The sequence below is a fragment of the Urtica dioica genome, chromosome 10, assembly GCF_054948205.1.
Source record: "Urtica dioica subsp. dioica isolate 48M chromosome 10, U.dioica_male_clone48M_v1_H2, whole genome shotgun sequence".
Lineage (NCBI taxonomy): Eukaryota > Viridiplantae > Streptophyta > Magnoliopsida > Rosales > Urticaceae > Urtica > Urtica dioica.
In genome coordinates this window covers 25,223,666-25,241,911 of record NC_142765.1, presented here as the reverse complement: position 1 = coordinate 25,241,911, position 18,246 = coordinate 25,223,666, and the positions used below count along the sequence as shown (strand labels likewise).

Below are 18,246 nucleotides of genomic sequence, written 5' to 3'. Positions count from 1 at the left end.
TAGACTTTTTCTATTTTTATCCTATGTTATGTATGAATTTTTTTTTAAATATTTATTCACTACATTCCTCTCGATAAGTACGGTATTTGACGATATTCCTCGATGGTAACAGTATTCTCAACGGTACAGTTTTCATTTTCTTTTTCTGAATTCCACGGTATTCATCTGGCTTACCTTTGGATACCAGTAAAATATGAGTCCCGAAATGGTAACGGTAACGGTATTTCGATCATTTTCAACTTTCAAGTACCCATATGAGTAATTTTCTTATTTTTATTCATTTGTTTAGTTTGGATGATACACCTTACCCACGAAACTAAATTAAATTTAAATATTCTGAAAATCATTGGTTTAATGCATGTGGACATTAACTAGTATCAATATACATTAATTATATATGATATTACATTATCCTAACATTAAAAATAGAATAAATTAAAGTAATACACTTTTTTTCTTCTCATAATCAAATTTAGAAAAAAGATTATACTTTGTTGTATTATTTGAATCCAATATGTATAAAATCCAGCCACTAAATTATTTGACACATAATATTAAGATCTTAATTAGGTTAATAACTCTCAAAGTCATCTTACATTTATTTTTATTGATCTACATGCGTTTCAAGAGAACAAATAGACTAAATAATTCCAATGACTCGGCGGTGCACGCCGACTCCTCCAACTTCTTGAGCAGTCTAACGTCGAAGAGCTCATCTGAAATCTCCTTCCCAAAATGTCCTCTGATGATAACTTCGAAGATGGCTCGTAGCGTGGAAGACAACATTGAAGGTGATGGCATTTCGTGTGCCATGTTTTCCATTATTTCAACGCCGAAACATTTGTTTCGGCGGACAACCAATTCTACTTCTTCGAGTGATGCAAAATATTGTGCCGTCATGAAGGAATCTATTTTTCCATCAGCAATCTTACGCTGATAAAAAAAAAAAAAAGTCATTTTATAAGCTATATATTTTTTACGGGGAGCCAGAAACTAAAACTCAGGGGGATCAACAGTCCCCTAAAAAAAAAACTACTAAATTTAAATTTAGAATAAAAGTTATGAATTTAATTTAGTTAATAAAATATTCAAATGAGGTTTATTAATTTTAGCTCAAATAAAAGGGTTCATTAAGTAAATAGCCACATTTACCGTCTTTACCGTCTGACATTGTTAAATAGTCAATGTATCGTAAATCCTAGATAAATAGCTACTTTCATATATTTACAGTCGTAAATCTTAGGTAAATAACCACTTTCATTTATTAGGTTATGTCATCTTTATGGCTATTTACCTAAGATTTACAAAACGTTGGTTATATAGCAATTCCAAACGTTTTAGTTGGTTATTTACCTAATTTTTTTAAAATAAAATTAATAACGTATGATATTTTCTAAATAAATTTTATAACTACATAAAAAACCGATGAAACTTGTTTTTTAAATTCCATTGCCTACCTCATTAGCCATGTCCGTAAGGACAGATCCCAATTGCTCAAAAGCATGGTTGATGAAAGCTTCAGAATGAGGCGTCCGATTTTGGCGGCCTGGGATGATAATGGCCAAGAACCCTCCTCGGACAATCTCTTGGGCTCGTAGCTCTAGAAACTTTCCCAAGTCACTCTCAAATTGATCCGCAAAAGCTTTGATAACGCGAGACGTTGAATTCGAGTAGTGAACCTTCCGATTAGACGTTGGAGAGCAATCGAACACCTCATTTGGTATTCTAGAGAGCCACTGCGACGCATATGAAGAGTGGACAAAATCGAGCGAATCTCTCGGGAACAGTCGGTTGTAGAAGGACCCTGGAACCCCCGCGGCAAAGTAACCGTTTTCGGGTGGAAGGGAGAGAAACAAGTGGTTGAAGTCGTTAACGACCTGGTCGTTGAAAAACACGTTGAATTCGGGGAGGTTTGAAGCTTTTCCAGCGCTATGTAATTTTCCTCTCACTGCGTCGATTATGTTTTGCACCGCGAGAAGCGTGTTTGGCCCATCGGAGCAGCCCATATCGGCTATGCTATAAGTTTTCAATGATGAAAAGTTCTTGATATCTAAATTCTCCATGATTGACTTGTTGATCAGCTCCTTAGCAGCTTCTATAGCTTTTCTCTGCAATTTTAAAATTGGATTATGGTCATTGAATCTTAAATTCGTCACTACTAACAAACACGGATTTTGACTATTTTCTTAATTTTTTTTTTCATTTTTCAACTTGAACGTGGATTAATAAAATGTGCTATATGACTAACTGTCCTTTTATTCAATATAGATTAATAAAATATATATATATATATATATATATATATTTTATTAATTATATATATATATAGTGTATTTAAAATATAAATAAAAGGTATTTTTGGCTGGTGATTAGCAAGTTTTGTAACAGGCTATTTTTTTTTTTTTTTTTTTTTACTTTCAATTGTCTATTTTGCTATAAGGCCCTTAGTTTAGTTTATGATGATTAGAGCATTTTTTTTTATAAAGAAAAAGACGGTTGTAACTAGCTAAATGATTACTCCCTTTTAAAATTATAATTCAACTATTAAGATATAAAAGAAATAGTTCAACTCATGTCTACAATTTATAGTATGACACATACATCTTTGTTTTTTATAGATATTTCAGCTGAAATTTTAACGTTGAAAGTTTAAATAGACTATAAAACCAACTCTCTCTCTTTTTTAGTTGCGTAATATGCATAATTAGATTTGTAATGTATTATAATTTAAAAAATGTGAAAAGTTGCATGACCTGATAGGATGAGTTTCTGCTATAGCTGTGAAATCCGTCCCCACTATTCATGGAACGTGTAGCCGGATCTTGTGCCATATCGCTCCTAGTTGTCTTAACTGATTTCGCCAATAATGGTAGATTCCATGATTTTTGTTTATTTACTAAACATATTATTGGATCTGCAAGTAATCTCGCTGAAAATGACCACAAATATAAAAGTTACGTTCCGTATAATTTATTAAAAAAAATGTTTATATATGAATTTTTTGTATGGTAAAATAAATATTTATGAAAAAAGATAAACAGTTAGTTAACAGAGATATGGGCATTATGTTTGTAAGTACCCACACATTCATAGTCTATGTTTGATAAATAATAAAAAAAAAAAGAAGAAGATTAGAAGCTTGTTAACAGAGACATGGGCACTATGTTTGTTAGCACCCAAACATTTCTTAAATAGAAACTTTGTATATATATATATATATATATATACATATATATAGTTAGCACCCAAACATTCATAGTCTTAAATAGAAACTTTGTATATATATATATATATATATATATATTCCAACTTCACTTCCAGTATGATCCAATTGATTAGTTGAAACAAAAATCAATCAAAAGTAATAATTGCATATATATGTCACATTTGGACGTCATAATAAAAGGAAATACTGTTTATTTTATTTTTTATTCAAGAAAATCGTGTGCCAACACCATCAAAATACAAACTGCAAAAATAAAACACATTTAACTAAATTACTACATCTGCAACCAAATACAAAAAACGATGCTCATTATAAGTTTGTATAAGCCTACTATATATTCTGGTTCGCTATACATAAGTTAAGGGTAAAATATATTACATAAAAACTCATATCTTCGTTGAAAGTATGTCCGTGCGCGCAAAAAAAAAAAAAAAAAAGAAAAAAAGAAGAAGATATATCCGTGAAAAAAAGAGGTATCAATTGAAAGCAAACATATTTTAAATGTAAAAACAAGTTGTGAATGCAAAAACAATTAACATATATCAAATCCCCAAAATTATAAATTTATAGTAGTTTAGCCCCCCCATAACAAAAAGTTCTGGCTTCGTCGTGTTCATAGATATATCTCACTTTTAAACGTATAAACTTTGATAGTTTCTCTTATTTCAAGAGTTTATCATATAAATAATTTTAAAGAAAAGTTTTTAGAAAAATGAAAAGACAAGAAGTATAGGAACTAAACTTTGGCACCCCGAACAGAACAAAAACCTAAATTTTGTTATTTTTCGGTACTGTTCACAGTACCAGAACGGTTCACAGAGAATAGGAATTTTGGCACTACTCATCCAATTTTTGTAGTTATTTTTTAAATTATTTTGGGTATTAGACTAAATTTTACGTTTTAATTTTTTTTTTTATCACATGAATAGCGTAAGAATGAATCGGAATAGAATGTTTCACTCTAATTTGCCTTATATTGGTCGGAACATGTTGTTCCGGCCTAACACAAATTTCTAATCTGATCCAAAGAAAATTTCGGTTCTGACCACCAGGCTTAAGAAGAACATAATCAATAATCGTGAATGTAATAGGCTGGAGTAACAACTAGCCGTGTTTGTAATTGACAAACGGTTCAAAAATTTGGGTCGTATAAAAAATAATCATCAAACATAAACCAAGCTATAGATTATTAACCAAATATTTATAATATGAGCAAAATGATGAGAAAGCATACCTGGGGATGATATAAAATTGAGAACCGTCGTTAATAAGGAGATGATGTTATTATATTATAATTAAAATTAGCTGTCGTATTTATATACCAAGAAGATGACTCGAGATAAGCATGAAATTAAATTATAATTAAAATTAGCCGTCGTATTTATATAACAAGAAGATTACTCGAGATAAGCATGAAATCGACTTATAATTAAAATTAGCCGTCGTATACCAAGAAGATGATTCGAGATAAGCATGAAAGCGACATTGCTAACATGGAAACTGACACTAACATAATATTAAAACAGATTTACAATGGTTCAATATCTATCATTTCATTATGTTACTAGCGTACGTACAGACAACATGTGAAAGCAAAAAACCATTCAATCAATGTCTTGGCTTGTCAAGATATAGCTTTTTTTTTTCTTTTGTCAAATATTCAAACCAAACATTTGGCTTGTCAAGATGACTTTTTTTTTTTTTTTTTTTTTTTTGCCAAATATTCGAACCAAACATGGGCATATATGGACGGATCCGAATCATCCAGATTTTACTTATAGTTAAAGGTTACCAATAATTATCATTTCATTATGTTACTAACCTACAGACGACATGTGAAATAAAAAACCATTCAATCAATGTCTTGGCTTATCAAGATAATTATTTTTTCTTTTGTCAAGTATACTAACCAGACATGGGCATACGGTCGGATCGAGTACAGTCGTATTTCTCTGAACGATATCATTTTATTATTTCTCTTTGTGTCATTTATAGCCCTCTGCTTTTGTCGTGTGCTTACATGTCTTAGTTCGTTATGTTTAATTACTCTGTACGACTATAAGAACCTTAGAGTTGTAATCAATTCAATTTCAATAAATCATTTTCGTTTATTCATTGATCAGCCAAACGCTATCTTTTTCGTTAACATGGTATCATAGTGTTCTTCGTTTTTCTCTGAGCGGTGATCATTGTTTTCTCCACTAAAGTTTGATGTAAATTGATGAGTGCGTTTTATAGGTACAAATCGCTTGTGGTCGGACTTGATATATTCTCCAATACGCACATTGGATATGTTCTCATCAACATTAAAAAAAAAAGTCATTCTTAGCTTTCTAGTTTCCCATGGCAGCTCTCTGTTGATCTTTAGACCACTTATCCTTGGTAAGTGTAGTGGATAGTCCCTTATCATCAGTTACCGTGGGAGCAATCCAAGCTTTATCAACAACCTTCCAAGCTCCCTCATCAATCGCTTTGAGAAAAGCTTTCATTTTGGCCTTCATGAGCCATAGTTTGTCCTTACAAAAGTGGAGGTCGAAAAATGCTCTGTCATTCCTTCATGTTCATCTAAAACAAAACGTTAGCACACAAACCAGATCACACTATGTGAATTGAGTGACCCGCTCTAATACCAATTGAAATGATTAAACATGTTATAAGATGGTTGTTCAACTAGTGTGTGTATCAAGTTGTTGAACAACATATTATTAATATATGCACGATGATATATATCAACAATCAAACAATCAATATCAGGCAAAAATCAATAAAGGATACATGGATTTGGTAACCCTATTTGATGCTAAAGTACATACTCAGGGAGACTCATATGTCCGATGGTGAAAATCAATCCATTGTGTCTCAATCGAAGTTACAAAGAACATAGGTTTGCAGGCTCCCTCTCAAAAAACTTTTCTTCTTTGATTCTCCAATAGTTGCAATCTAAGCTCCCATTATTAGATAAGAGAGTCCCTCCTTTTCCATGCAATCCTTTCCTAAAGATTGACACATCACATTAATGAAAATACGCACTCATATACTCTGCACAAATAAAGTACATCAGTACCAAGCACCTCGAAGCAGTTGTTGATGAAGATCTCTAGAGTAGAGAGACAAGTTCAAGGAAAAGGTCGGTGTGAATTGACCTAACAGAAAAATTGATTAACATAAGAGTTTTATTAGGTCAACACCAAATCTCCGTAAATCTATTATTCTCGAAAACCTAATATTCGAGAATATCTATCCATAATAATTTGAACTAAAAACAAAATTCTTTCAGTTCTGTCCCGAACTTTGAACAGCTTCTTGCAACTTATTTTGAACAACTTTAAAAAATTATTTTGTCCAAAGTCATGAGTATTCAACGTCATGGATATCTGTTTCATTCTGTCTTCAACAAATTTTTATCAGTTTGAAATGAGTACAAGAACTCATGGAATTATTTTTGTTTATTTAAAAAAAAAAAAAAATAGTACCCAAACACCGATTATGGTTACAGATCGTAGTACATATATAAGAAAGGCTTCTTTCTATTTATTTATTTTTTTTGTGTGAATAAAATCAGGAAATAGAAGCTCTAAATCGATAAGGTTTGGCGTGTTATCCGGGATTATAAGAGCTCAATGCATGTATGGTAATTTTAGACGCGTTTGAGTAACACGAATAGGCCAACTGATTCACAACTATCAGCGAGGGTCTTCGAGTCGTTGAATTTCTTAGAGAGTCTCAAGTCAAAGAGCTCATCGGAAATCTCATCTCCAAAATGCTCTTTGATCGTTCCTTCCATGCCAGCACGTAAAGTTGAAGACATCACTTCCGCTTCAGCCTTTTGATGTGACATGTACATGTTCACCGCCGATTCTATGCTGAATAGTCCGTTTCTACGAACACTCGATTCCACTTCTTCAAGCGACGCAAAATATTGTGCCACATTGTACGAGTCTATTTTTTCTTCGTCAACCTTACCCTGATATCACAAAAAAATTACATATACACATATATCTACTTAGCGTAAACAATCACATATTTTAGCTAGACAAAAATGAAAGAATAAGACGCATGTTTCGCTATGAAAAAAATAACAAAGAGAAAAAAATATAAATCATCATATCATATATTATTCTATAGTGCATATGGATCCATTATGAAACTAGTAAACTTAAATATTTGACATTGCTAAAAAAATCAACGTTTGATAAATTTTAGGTAAATAGCCACTTTCCGACGTAAATTTTAAGTAAATAACCACTTTCATATACGAAACGTTAACTATTTACCTAAAATTTACGTCTGAAAGTGGATATTTACCTAAGATTTATCAAACGTTGGCTATCTATCGATGTCAAACATTTAAATTGACTATTTTCTAATTTTTTGATACTTTATATACTTTGTTTTTTTTAATACCTCCGCGGTCATATCAAGTAAGGCAGATTCTAGCTGTTCAAATGCATAGTTGACGAAGGCTTTCGAATGAGGCGCTCCATTTGTGCGTCCCGGGAGGATAAGCGCCAATAAGCCTCCTTTGACTATCTCTTGGGCTCGAAGTTTCAAAAACTTTCCCAAGTCCTCGGAAAATTGATCTGCAAAGGCCTCGGCCACCTCAGCCCTAGAATTGGAATAGCGAACCCGTCCTTTGTTCCAAGACGGAGAGCGCTTGTCCAACACTGCCGCGGGAATCCTAGAGAGCCACTGCGAAGCGCTCGAAGAGTGAACGAAATGGAGCGAATCGTTTGGGAAGAGTCGGTCGTAGAAGGAACCGGGGACCCCCGCTGCAAAGTACCGTGATTCCGGGGGTATAGAGAGAAATAACTGGTTGAAGTCGTTCGACGCTTGGTCGCTGAAAAACACGTGGAAGTCTGGGAGGTTAGAAGCTTGTCCAGAGCTGTGAAACTTCCCTTCAAAGGCTTCGATTATGTTCTCCATCGCCAGAAGCGTGTTCGGTCCCACGGAGCAGCCCAAATCGGCTATGTTATAAGTTTTCGAAGGAGAGAAGTTTTGAATCTCAAATTTCTCATTGATGGACTTGTTGATCAGCTCCTTAGCAGCTTCAATAGCTTTTCTCTGCAGTTTTTATTATTTTATGAAAGAAGGAAAACATTGGTTTATGTTTATGAAATCGTTTGGAATAAAAAATACAAAATAAACAATTTATAGCATTATCTTTATTTTTCTTTACATGACTAGACATAGCAATATAGAAACTTCACTTCTAAGGCGCTTGACGCTGTATATCTATATACTATATTAGCCTGCATATATTTGTTTATGTAGCGTTGTTTATCAATTTCTGTCTTCACTAGATTATAGAGGAGTCCTTTTGCGGACTTTGTCTTACGATACTCTAGAGAGTTAACTAGTAACAATAAAAAGGTGGGAATTGATATATCCATGTATTATCATCTTTGGCGGGCATAATGGAATAAATTTTACTGTATATACCCTTTGTTGTTACGTTGTTTTGTTGGCTTTATTTTTTAGTACAAGTGGTATGGAAAGATGTCGGATGTTATGTTTCATCTTCTGGATTGACATCTTTCCTCGTGTGTGCAGACAGTATTTCAGGCAAGTTTCCAGTTTCGACAGATTGCTTCGCTGGTGAATTATTGCTGAGTTATTGCCTTGCTGCTGTCTTCATTACAAGATATCTGCCTCGCTGGAGCCTTCATTGCAAGATATCCTCCGCTGCTATCTTCATTGCACGAATATTCTCTTTGATGGAGTCTTTACGTTGAGATATTCGCATGAGGCCGGGTAAGGAAACCCGAGATATCTTCCAGGATTGTCCAGCTGCTATAAAAGCCGTGTGCTCTCCCTTAGCAGCCTTGACACTTTTGATAAAACACACAGCCTCCCAGTCCGCCGGTCTTGCACGTCTAAGAGCTCTGAGTGTTTTATCAAAAGTGTCAAGGCTGCTAAGGGAGAGCACACGGCTTTTATAGCAGCTGGACAATCCTGGAAGATATCTCGGGTTTCCTTACCCGGCCTCATGCGAATATCTCAACGTAAAGACTCCATCAAAGAGAATATTCGTGCAATGAAGATAGCAGCGGAGGATATCTTGCAATGAAGGCTCCAGCGAGGCAGATATCTTGTAATGAAGACAGCAGCAAGGCAATAACTCAGCAATAATTCACCAGCGAAGCAATCTGTCGAAACTGGAAACTTGCCTGAAATACTGTCTGCACACACGAGGAAAGATGTCAATCCAGAAGATGAAACATAACATCCGACATCTTTCCATACCACTTGTACTAAAAAATAAAGCCAACAAAACAACGTAACAACAATCTCCCCCTTTGGCTATTTTTTAGGCAAGCACTTCCAGGACCAGTTCTCATACAAGCGTCAAAACCAGAAAGAGAGTCAAAATAAATGACCTCATGACGCCTCTCCCCCTGATTGCCTCAAAAAGATACCAAAGGCAAGGATCGACCAACACAGAGGGAGGAACAAAAGCCTGAAAAGGGAATGAGAACTAGGAAAACAGCATATCATTCAGCAGAAAAAAAACGATAAAGCTGTCTTACGATCATCCAAAACGAAAACATATCAGTCTGAAGCATAAAAGGAAAAGTAGCAAACGATGTCTAGAACAGAGAATATTACAGATCAGAACCGAATCAACCAATAGTATCCTGATCATTCTCAGAGACATACACATCCTCTTCAGAGTCAGAGTCTTCAGTGGCTTCAGAGATATGAGACCCAGCGGCAGGACCTGGTTGAGACGAGGTGGCAGAGCTCGGGGCAATAAGATCTTTGAGAAGAGCTTCACACCTGACTTTCCTGGAAGAGAGAGTCTCGATGGTCTTTTTCAGAATCTCAACCTCTTCAAGGAGTTCCTTCACCACATTTCTCTGAACACCTTCAGTCATGGAACTCAAGTGAAGATTGCTTGCAGGCGCGTCAGATGTCTCGCCAGAAGGTCTGACAAGATCCTGAACATGTTTCCCTTCAAATAATTTGGGACTGAAGGAAAGGGCACCAGGACGCTTTCCCACCACATCAGAGCTCCTCAAGATGTTCTTGTTTTGATCAAGCAGAATCCCAGTGATAAGAGAGGGAAAGCCGATGGGAAGCTTTACTGCAAAAGACTTGGCATGCTTTGCCAAGTGATCAAAAACAAAATCACCAAAGTCGAAAGAGGAGCGAGTACCTATCTGAAAAATGAGCCGAGCGAGATCTGCGGTGATGCTGGACCCATGAGAGGAGGGAGCCCAGTTGGCGATGCCAATGCGATACAGGACAGAGTACTTGACGGTGAGCTCGGCAGAGGGAAAAGTTCCCTTAGAGGGCCAGACCTTGGTCTCATTTCCAGTAATTTCTTGCACGATGACGTCTAGAGAGGGAACACGATCAGCAGTGATGATCTTCCCTCGACCCAAAAACTTGTTGATCACATCAGGAGAGATCTCAAAACAGTGACCTCTGACAAAAACCTTCCTGAACTCTGGGTCTTCTGGAGAATCAAAAGAAGAGGAGAGATTAACAATGAACTCTTTGACCAGCGCCGGATAGAATGCTCCAATGCCAGTGACAGTCTTCAGCATCTCGGCGTCGTGAAGAAGCTCCATAATGGCATCAATTTTCAGTGCCTCAGTGGACAGTTCCTTTTCAGGAAAAATGGCGCGATGATAGACATATCTCCATTTGAGAACACCGTCTTCTTTGTGGAAGGAGACGTTATCCATGGGAGCAGCAGGAATATTCTTCGGCAGCTTTTGTCCTCCTACGGACCTTTTGTTTCCCAACCCGAGAGGAATAACAGAGTCTTCTTCTTCAATCACTTGATCCTCAACAACTGGGGACAAGGGAGTCTGAGCCGGTTTCTTCACACGTTTCTTGATCATGCCCATCTTTTTCTTTTTCTTCTTCTGAGCCGGGATGGGAACAACTGGAGAGCTTTCTTCCGAAGACTTCATCTTCTTCCTCTTTTCAGACAGAAGAGTAGCCAGGCACACATCATCATCTCTCTGAGTCTTCTTCTTCAGGGAAGCCAGGACGTCTTCTGCAGCCTCCTGAACCTGATCACCTTTCCTCTTTTCCCTTTGGGAAGATGTTGGCACATCTTTCGTGACATCTTTGTTCAAGCCCATCATGCCACCAATGACATCCTCAGGTGTAGGCTCATGATCATCAGGGCGCGAAATCTCATCTCTAGAACTAACATCAGGAGCATTAGGAGCTTTGGGGTTACCTCGAACAATCTTATGAGGGCTCTCGATATGAGACTCTCCAGACCTGACATCTTCTTCGCGATCAACAATGTCTTGTCCCTTTTCCGAGGAGGAACTGCTGGAGCTTGGTTCTCCTGTGATGTCGGCGATGGAAAGAGCAGCCTTCTTCAAAATAGCACTTCTGGCGGCAGAGAGAGATGGGTTCTTAGGAGGGACCGTCAACCCAGCGTTCGCACCTCCGGCCTGACCATCGGCGCGTATGCTGGGGTTTAGACCTCGAACCTGGACACCATGCATGTTACTATCAGCCCCAGGTTTCTTTGAGGCGACATGTTTCTTCTTCATCTTGGCTTTCTCAGAAGGAGTGGTAGTGCTGATTCCACTTCTCGTCCCAACCATTTTGAATAAAAATTTAGGGAAACTGCCACAAGGGTAACTGTCAAAATGGGTAAGAAAGCAAAATCGGGAAACAAATCTTAGGAGTACTGAAGAAGAATAGGAAATTTCGAAATTCAAACAGGAAATAACTTCCCCTTCTTTCTCGGAAGAGCAACCGTCTGCATGGGTGAGATCATGGCAAGAAAAACGACGTCGCAACTTCAAGTGGGCCTTGAACGTTCCTGGGCCCTGAGAGACAACACTTGGCAATATAGCCCGGCAAATCAGTCGAATGGGCCAACCAGAAACATGGGCCCATGAGAGAAATAACACACCAGTAACACGAACAAGAGTCAGCAAAGGATTAGCGCAAAAGTTAAGACCAAAAAATCCTTCGATAAACAGTAATTGCTATTGATCAATAACACATAACCCAAGAGAGGATCTGAGATTTTCAAAGCGGTTAGCATCCAAAGCCTTGGTGAAAATGTCTGCAAGCTGTTTCTCGGTGTGAATGTATTCGAGTTTGATCTTCTTTTCTTCCACGAGATCTCGAATAAAATGATGTCTGATCTCAATATGCTTGGTCTTACTGTGTTGAACAGGATTCTTTGAGATGTTGATGGCGCTAATGTTGTCGCAGAATAATGTCATGACATCTTGTCCAACATCATACTCGGCGAGCATCTGCTTCATCCAGAGAAGCTGAGTGCAACTGCTCCCAGCAGCGATGTATTCAGCCTCAGCTGTGGACAAGGAAACACAGTTTTGCTTCTTGCTGAACCAAGAGATGAGATTGTTTCCAAGATAGAAACATCCACCAGAAGTACTCTTTCTATCAATCGTGCTACCTGCCCAGTCAGCATCACAGTATCCCACAAGCGTAGAAGAAGTATCATAGGTATATAGTAAACCGAAATCAGCAGTACCTGAGATGTACCTTATGATTCGCTTAGCTTGAGCCAGATGGCTAGCTTTGGGATTGGCTTGATAGCGCGCACAAACACCTACAGAGTAGGCTATATCTGGTCGGCTGGCAGTGAGATAAAGAAGACTGCCAATGATGCTCCTGTAGAGACTTTGATCAACAGATTCTCCATGCTCATCCTTAGTGAGTTTGATGTGAGTAGCGGCCGGGGTCCGCTTGTGAGAGGATTTCTCCAGGCCAAACTTTTTCACCAAGTTTTTGGCATACTTACTTTGGGAAATGAAGATACCATCATTCATCTGTTTGATCTGAAAGCCCAGAAAGTAGTTTAATTCACCGACCATACTCATCTCAAATTCTGACTGCATTTGTCGAACAAAAAGATCCACCATCTTGCTCGACATTCCTCCAAAGACGATGTCGTCAACATAAATCTGAGCTATCATGAGATTGCCATTCTCCTTTTTCACAAACAAGGTCTTGTCAACGCCACCTCGAGTATACCCATTCTGCACAAGAAATTGGGTAAGTCTTTCATACCAAGCACGAGGGGCCTGCTTAAGGCCGTAGAGAGCTTTTCTGAGTTTGTAGACATGTTGTGGAGAGCTGGGATCTGTAAACCCTTTTGGTTGAGCTACATAAACTTCCTCATTCAGGTACCCATTGAGGAAAGCACTCTTAACGTCCATCTGATAGAGCTTGAATTGCAGGTGACACGAGATGCCAAGCAAAAGTCTGATAGCTTCTAGTCTCGCAACAGGGGCAAAGGTTTCATCAAAATCAACACCTTCCACCTGTGAATAGCCCTGCGCCACAAGTCTAGCTTTGTTGCGAGTTATATTACCATGTTCATCAGATTTATTCTTAAAAATCCATTTAGTCCCAATGACATTTACATTGTTAGGCTTGGGGACCAGCTCCCAGACTTGGTTTCTTTCAAACTGAACCAGTTCTTCTTGCATAGCATTAACCCAATATTCATCATCAATAGCCTCGTTAACATTTTTTGGTTCAATCTTAGAGACGAAGCAGAGATTACCAATCATTTCCCGGTAGTTAACAGGAGGTTTTGGACGAGTCTTTATTCCTTCACTGATTTCGCCAATCACCTCATGAGCAGGATGATTTTTCTGAATTCTTCGAGAGGGGACTCTTTGTTCAGTCTCAGGAGGAGAGCCTTCATCTGGAACAATGTCGCTAACTTTGTCATCAACATCAGTCCTGACATTCGGATTTTCAGTGGAGATGTCGTCCAAGGAGTTAGCAGCATCTGTCCTGACATCTGGGTTACTGGGAAAAACTTCATCCTCATCATTAGGACTGTTAGTAGCATCATGATCATCATCATTTATCACCACGTTTATTGATTCCATTATAGTCTTAGTGCGTTTGTTAAAAACACGGTATGCACGACTATTTCTAGAGTATCCAAGGAATATACCTTCATCACTTTTCGGGTCAAATTTACGCCGTGGATCCCTGTCAGCAAGAATATAACACACCGAACCAAAAACATGGAAGTATTTCACATTTGGCTTTCTCCCCCTCCATATTTCATAATGAGTGCTGGAAGTACCTGGACGAATAGTAACTCGATTGTGAATATGGCAGGCAGTGTTTAAAGCTTCAGCCCAGAAATGTGGTGGGATATTCTTGGCTAACATCATTACTCTAGCCATCTCCTGAAGGGTTCGATTTTTTCGTTCAACAATTCCATTTTGTTGAGGTGTGATAGGAGCTGAGAACTCATGTGCTATCCCTTCTTCAGTACAGAACTTAGCAAAGCTTATGTTCTCAAATTCCCTCCCATGATCACTCCGAATTCTGATCACTTTGCCTATGCTCTCTCCTTTTTCTCTCTGAACCTTCTTACAAAGAGCTTCAAAAACAGCAAAAGTGTCAGACTTTTCACGAATAAAATCAACCCAAGTGTACCTGGAGTAGTCATCCACACAGACGAACACATATCTCTTCCCTCCAAGACTCTCGACCTGCATTGGTCCCATCAGGTCCATGTGGAGAAGTTCCAGAACCCGAGACGTGGTAAGATGTTGCACCATCTTGTGGGACTTCTTGACCTGTTTCCCAATCTGGCACTCACCACAAATTTTACCTTCAACAATCTTCAGGTTTGGGACACCGATGATAGCATTCTCAGAGACAATTTTCTGCATACTTCTGAGATTTAGATGACCGAGCTTTTCATGCCACAGCTTGGTTTCATCTACTTTGGTCAAGAGACACTTGCTGGTTGGTGCGGGGTTCCACATGTAGCAGTTGTCACGTGATCTGTTTCCTCGCATAAGTTCATCCTGATCTTCATTAATCACCACACACTTATCACGAGTAAAGTTGACATGCAAATTCAGATCACAAAGTTGACTAATACTAATGAGATTAGCAGTGAGTCCTTCTACCAACAAAGCCTCAGTCAAACAAGACATACCAGGATAGTTTAATTGACCTTTACCCACAATTTTGGCTTTGACTCCATCTCCAAAGGTAACATGGCAGTTCGAGTAAGGTTTTATGTTGGTCAGAAAGGTGTGATCCCCAGTCATATGACGAGAACAGCCACTGTCGAAGTACCAGTCATTCCCGGTGGAGGCGCTCAGAGAGGTGTAGGCAATATTGGCACGATAGGAGGTATTCTTCACTCTCCATTCCAGCCGAGTAGCAGGTTGTTGATGAGAAGAGACATTTCTGTGGATGGACCTGTGTTGACGGACATTTCTCCCATACAAACGATAGCAGAAAGGACGAATATGTCCCTTTCTTCCACAGTAATGACATACCCAGCGAGGTCTGTTGACAGGAGACCTGTTTGGTCCAGATTGATGATATCGAGAAATGTCATGAAATTTGTTATTACCAGATGGTTGAGGCAAGTTTCGTGACATCTGGCTAGTCTGCTTTTGAGGAACGAACGTAGTCTGGGATGATGAAACGCCATGGGTATATCCAAGTCCCTTCATGTTCTTCGCGGGTTTGCCGATGGTGAGGATTTTGTCAAGACTGTCAGTCCCAGAGTTCAGCATTCTAACAGTTTTAGTCATGTGCTCGAGTTCGCCGTTCAAACGACTGACTTCCTTCTTTAGATCCACAATAGTCTCCAGAAGTCTAGCTTTATCTTCAGTCAGGGTAAGGATGAGAGCACCCTGTTTGTCTAGAATCTGAGATTCCTCAACCCATTTGGTATGAAGGGTATTGTAGGCTTCATTCATAGCATCGTCAGATAGTTCATCATCAAGAACATATTTCTGAGAGCACTCACCAAATTCATTAGTAGACTCATGAGTATGAACAGAAGCAGTAAAGGCTACAAAATTACTTATCTGATCTGAGTCGCTCTCTTCATCTTCTTCATCTGAAAGAGTAGCGTTGTATCCCTTTTTCTGTCTCTTGAGGAAGTTGGGACACTCCTTCTGAATGTGTCCAAATCCTTCACACTCGTGGCACTGAATGCCTTTGCCTTTCCCAGATCGTTCACCACCTTTACTATTCCTGTGCGGATAAGTATTTTTCTGGAAACGTTGTTGGAAGTTGTCCTTGACATCTTGTGAGACATTTTTCCCATTCATCTGATTAAGTCTTTTCATGACCCTACCATAGTTTTTTGCAAGCATAGCAATAGTATCATCAATATCATTGTCAGAGTCTGAATATACCTGATCCCTCGGTTCATGAACAGAACTTTTGAGGGCCATCCCTCTTTGTTTCTTCTCCACCTTAGGAAGGGAGAGTTCAAACGTCATGAGAGATCCCATTAATTCGTCGAATTTCAACGTCTTTAGGTCATGAACTTCCTCAATGGCCGTGATTTTCATCTTGAATCTGGGGCTCAAAGCTCTCAGGGTTTTTCGAACAAGATCTTCATCTGTCATGGTTTTTCCGAGAGAATAAGATTCATTGGCGAGATCACGAATGCGAACGTTGAACTCAGCGACAGTTTCGTCTTCGAGCATCATGAGAGCTTCGAAATTGGTTGTGAGGTACTGAAGTTTTTGTTCCCGGACCTTTGTAGTTCCCTCATAGGCAACAGCGAGAATTTCCCAGGCCTCTTTGGCAGTAGTGCAAGTATTTATCAACCTGAAAACATCTTTATCAACACCATTAAATATAGCATTGAGAGCACGGGAGTTACCAAGGGCCGCCTCATCCTCAGTGGGGGTCCAGTCTTTTTCCGGCTTGGTTCCAGTACGGGCTCCTTTGTCATCAGTAGTCACAGGAGCTTCCCACCCATGTATCACAGCTTTCCATGTTCGACTATCCAGGGACCTCAAGAAGGCGGTCATGCGTGCCTTCCAATATCCATAGTTGGTTCCGTCGAGTACTGGAGGGCGATTGACAGAACCTCCTTCTCGGGAACTATCCATAATAGGCAATCAGAAAGAAAATACAGGAAACCACCTAAGAGATCAAGGTGCCTGCTCTGATACCAATTGAAATTCTGATTAGTTGCAAAGGCAAGATGTCGCACACAATGCGTTGACAATGTGTCCGACAACTTGCTTGAACACAGATATGGATAAACAACAAAAGTGCAGAAATAAAGTACACAGGATATGGTTACCCAGTTCGGTGAAACACACCTACGTCTGGGGGCACGCTGCCAGTGGAAAGGATTTTCACTATCTTGTAGTCAATAGTACACACAAGGTTATATCTGATTACAAGATAGTGAAAATCCTTTCCACTGGCAGCGTGCCCCCAGACGTAGGTGTGTTTCACCGAACTGGGTAACCATATCCTGTGTACTTTATTTCTGCACTTTTGTTGTTTATCCATATCTGTGTTCAAGCAAGTTGTCGGACACATTATCAACGCATTGTGTGCGACATCTTGCCTTTGCAACTAATCAGAATTTCACCCTTAGTCCATTGTAACAACTAAATATGACTTAAATTGTAAATGATAGTATCTAAGAGATTTTAAGGGGTTGTTTGACCAGCTTTTCTTGTTTTTCACATAACGGACATTAAAATATAAATATAACGATTTGTTTAAGAAAAAAATGATTGGATTCTGATTTTGTAATTGTTTTTATGTTATGAGTGTAGTCGTGGATAGTCTTGAAACTGTTATGCAAGTGACAGTTTCTACAATTTTTGGAGCAATACAGTTTTGCAAGTAATGATTTTGTAAGATTAATTAGTCATTTTCAGAAAATAAAAAACGAATCTATGTTCTCATGTGTGAAATTCAACATCTAAACTACATTAATGTTTAAAGTATCACTAAAACAAAATTTTGTTGTCAAAATAAGTATTCAAACTATTATGTAGTATTTTTGGGCATAAACTATCAATAATTATTATAATATTATTCGGTAATACCTGGAAGGAAGAGTTTTGGGCATAGCTATGAAATCCATTCCCACCATTCATAGGACGTACAGCCACTTGTGCTATTGTTCTTTTCACATTTTCCACCGACGTATCTACGTGTGCATGGAGAAACATTAAACTATTAGTATTAATACATGTATCACATTTATACATTAAACATAAACAGTGTGATACTCTCAGATCGAGATT

General features: G+C 38.3%; 1 protein-coding gene and 1 pseudogene across 2 annotated transcripts; both read right to left on the bottom strand.

Annotated features, from left to right (window-relative positions):
* Positions 1 to 473: 473 nt before the first annotated feature.
* On the bottom strand, positions 474 to 4,613 carry LOC149384442 (loganic acid O-methyltransferase-like). The gene is made up of 4 exons (XM_089629195.1): positions 4,461 to 4,613; positions 2,754 to 2,929; positions 1,458 to 2,108; positions 474 to 933 (listed from the first exon to the last, which is right to left on the bottom strand). Exons 2-4 carry the CDS (start codon positions 2,829 to 2,831, stop codon positions 613 to 615), a joined length of 1,050 nt encoding a protein of 349 aa, XP_089485321.1. The 5' UTR covers positions 2,832 to 2,929; positions 4,461 to 4,613; the 3' UTR covers positions 474 to 612.
* Positions 4,614 to 6,770: 2,157 nt separating this feature from the next.
* Positions 6,771 to 8,414, bottom strand: LOC149384441 (loganic acid O-methyltransferase pseudogene; annotated as a pseudogene). Its single transcript, XR_016301595.1, has 3 exons — positions 8,403 to 8,414; positions 7,631 to 8,287; positions 6,771 to 7,190 (listed from the first exon to the last, which is right to left on the bottom strand). The product of XR_016301595.1 is annotated as a loganic acid O-methyltransferase pseudogene (transcript).
* Between the last annotated feature and the right edge of the window lie 9,832 nt (positions 8,415 to 18,246).

Coding starts and splice junctions, on each gene's coding strand:
- LOC149384442 (XM_089629195.1), bottom strand. CDS start 2,831: ATGGCACAAGATCCGGCTACACGTTCCATGAATAGTGGGGACGGATTT. Junction 2,109..2,753: donor GCAGAAACTCATCCTATCAG/GTCATGCAACTT, acceptor TTAAAATTGCAG/AGAAAAGCTATAGAAGCTGC. Junction 934..1,457: donor TTACGGACATGGCTAATGAG/GTAGGCAATGGA, acceptor TTTTTTTATCAG/CGTAAGATTGCTGATGGAAA.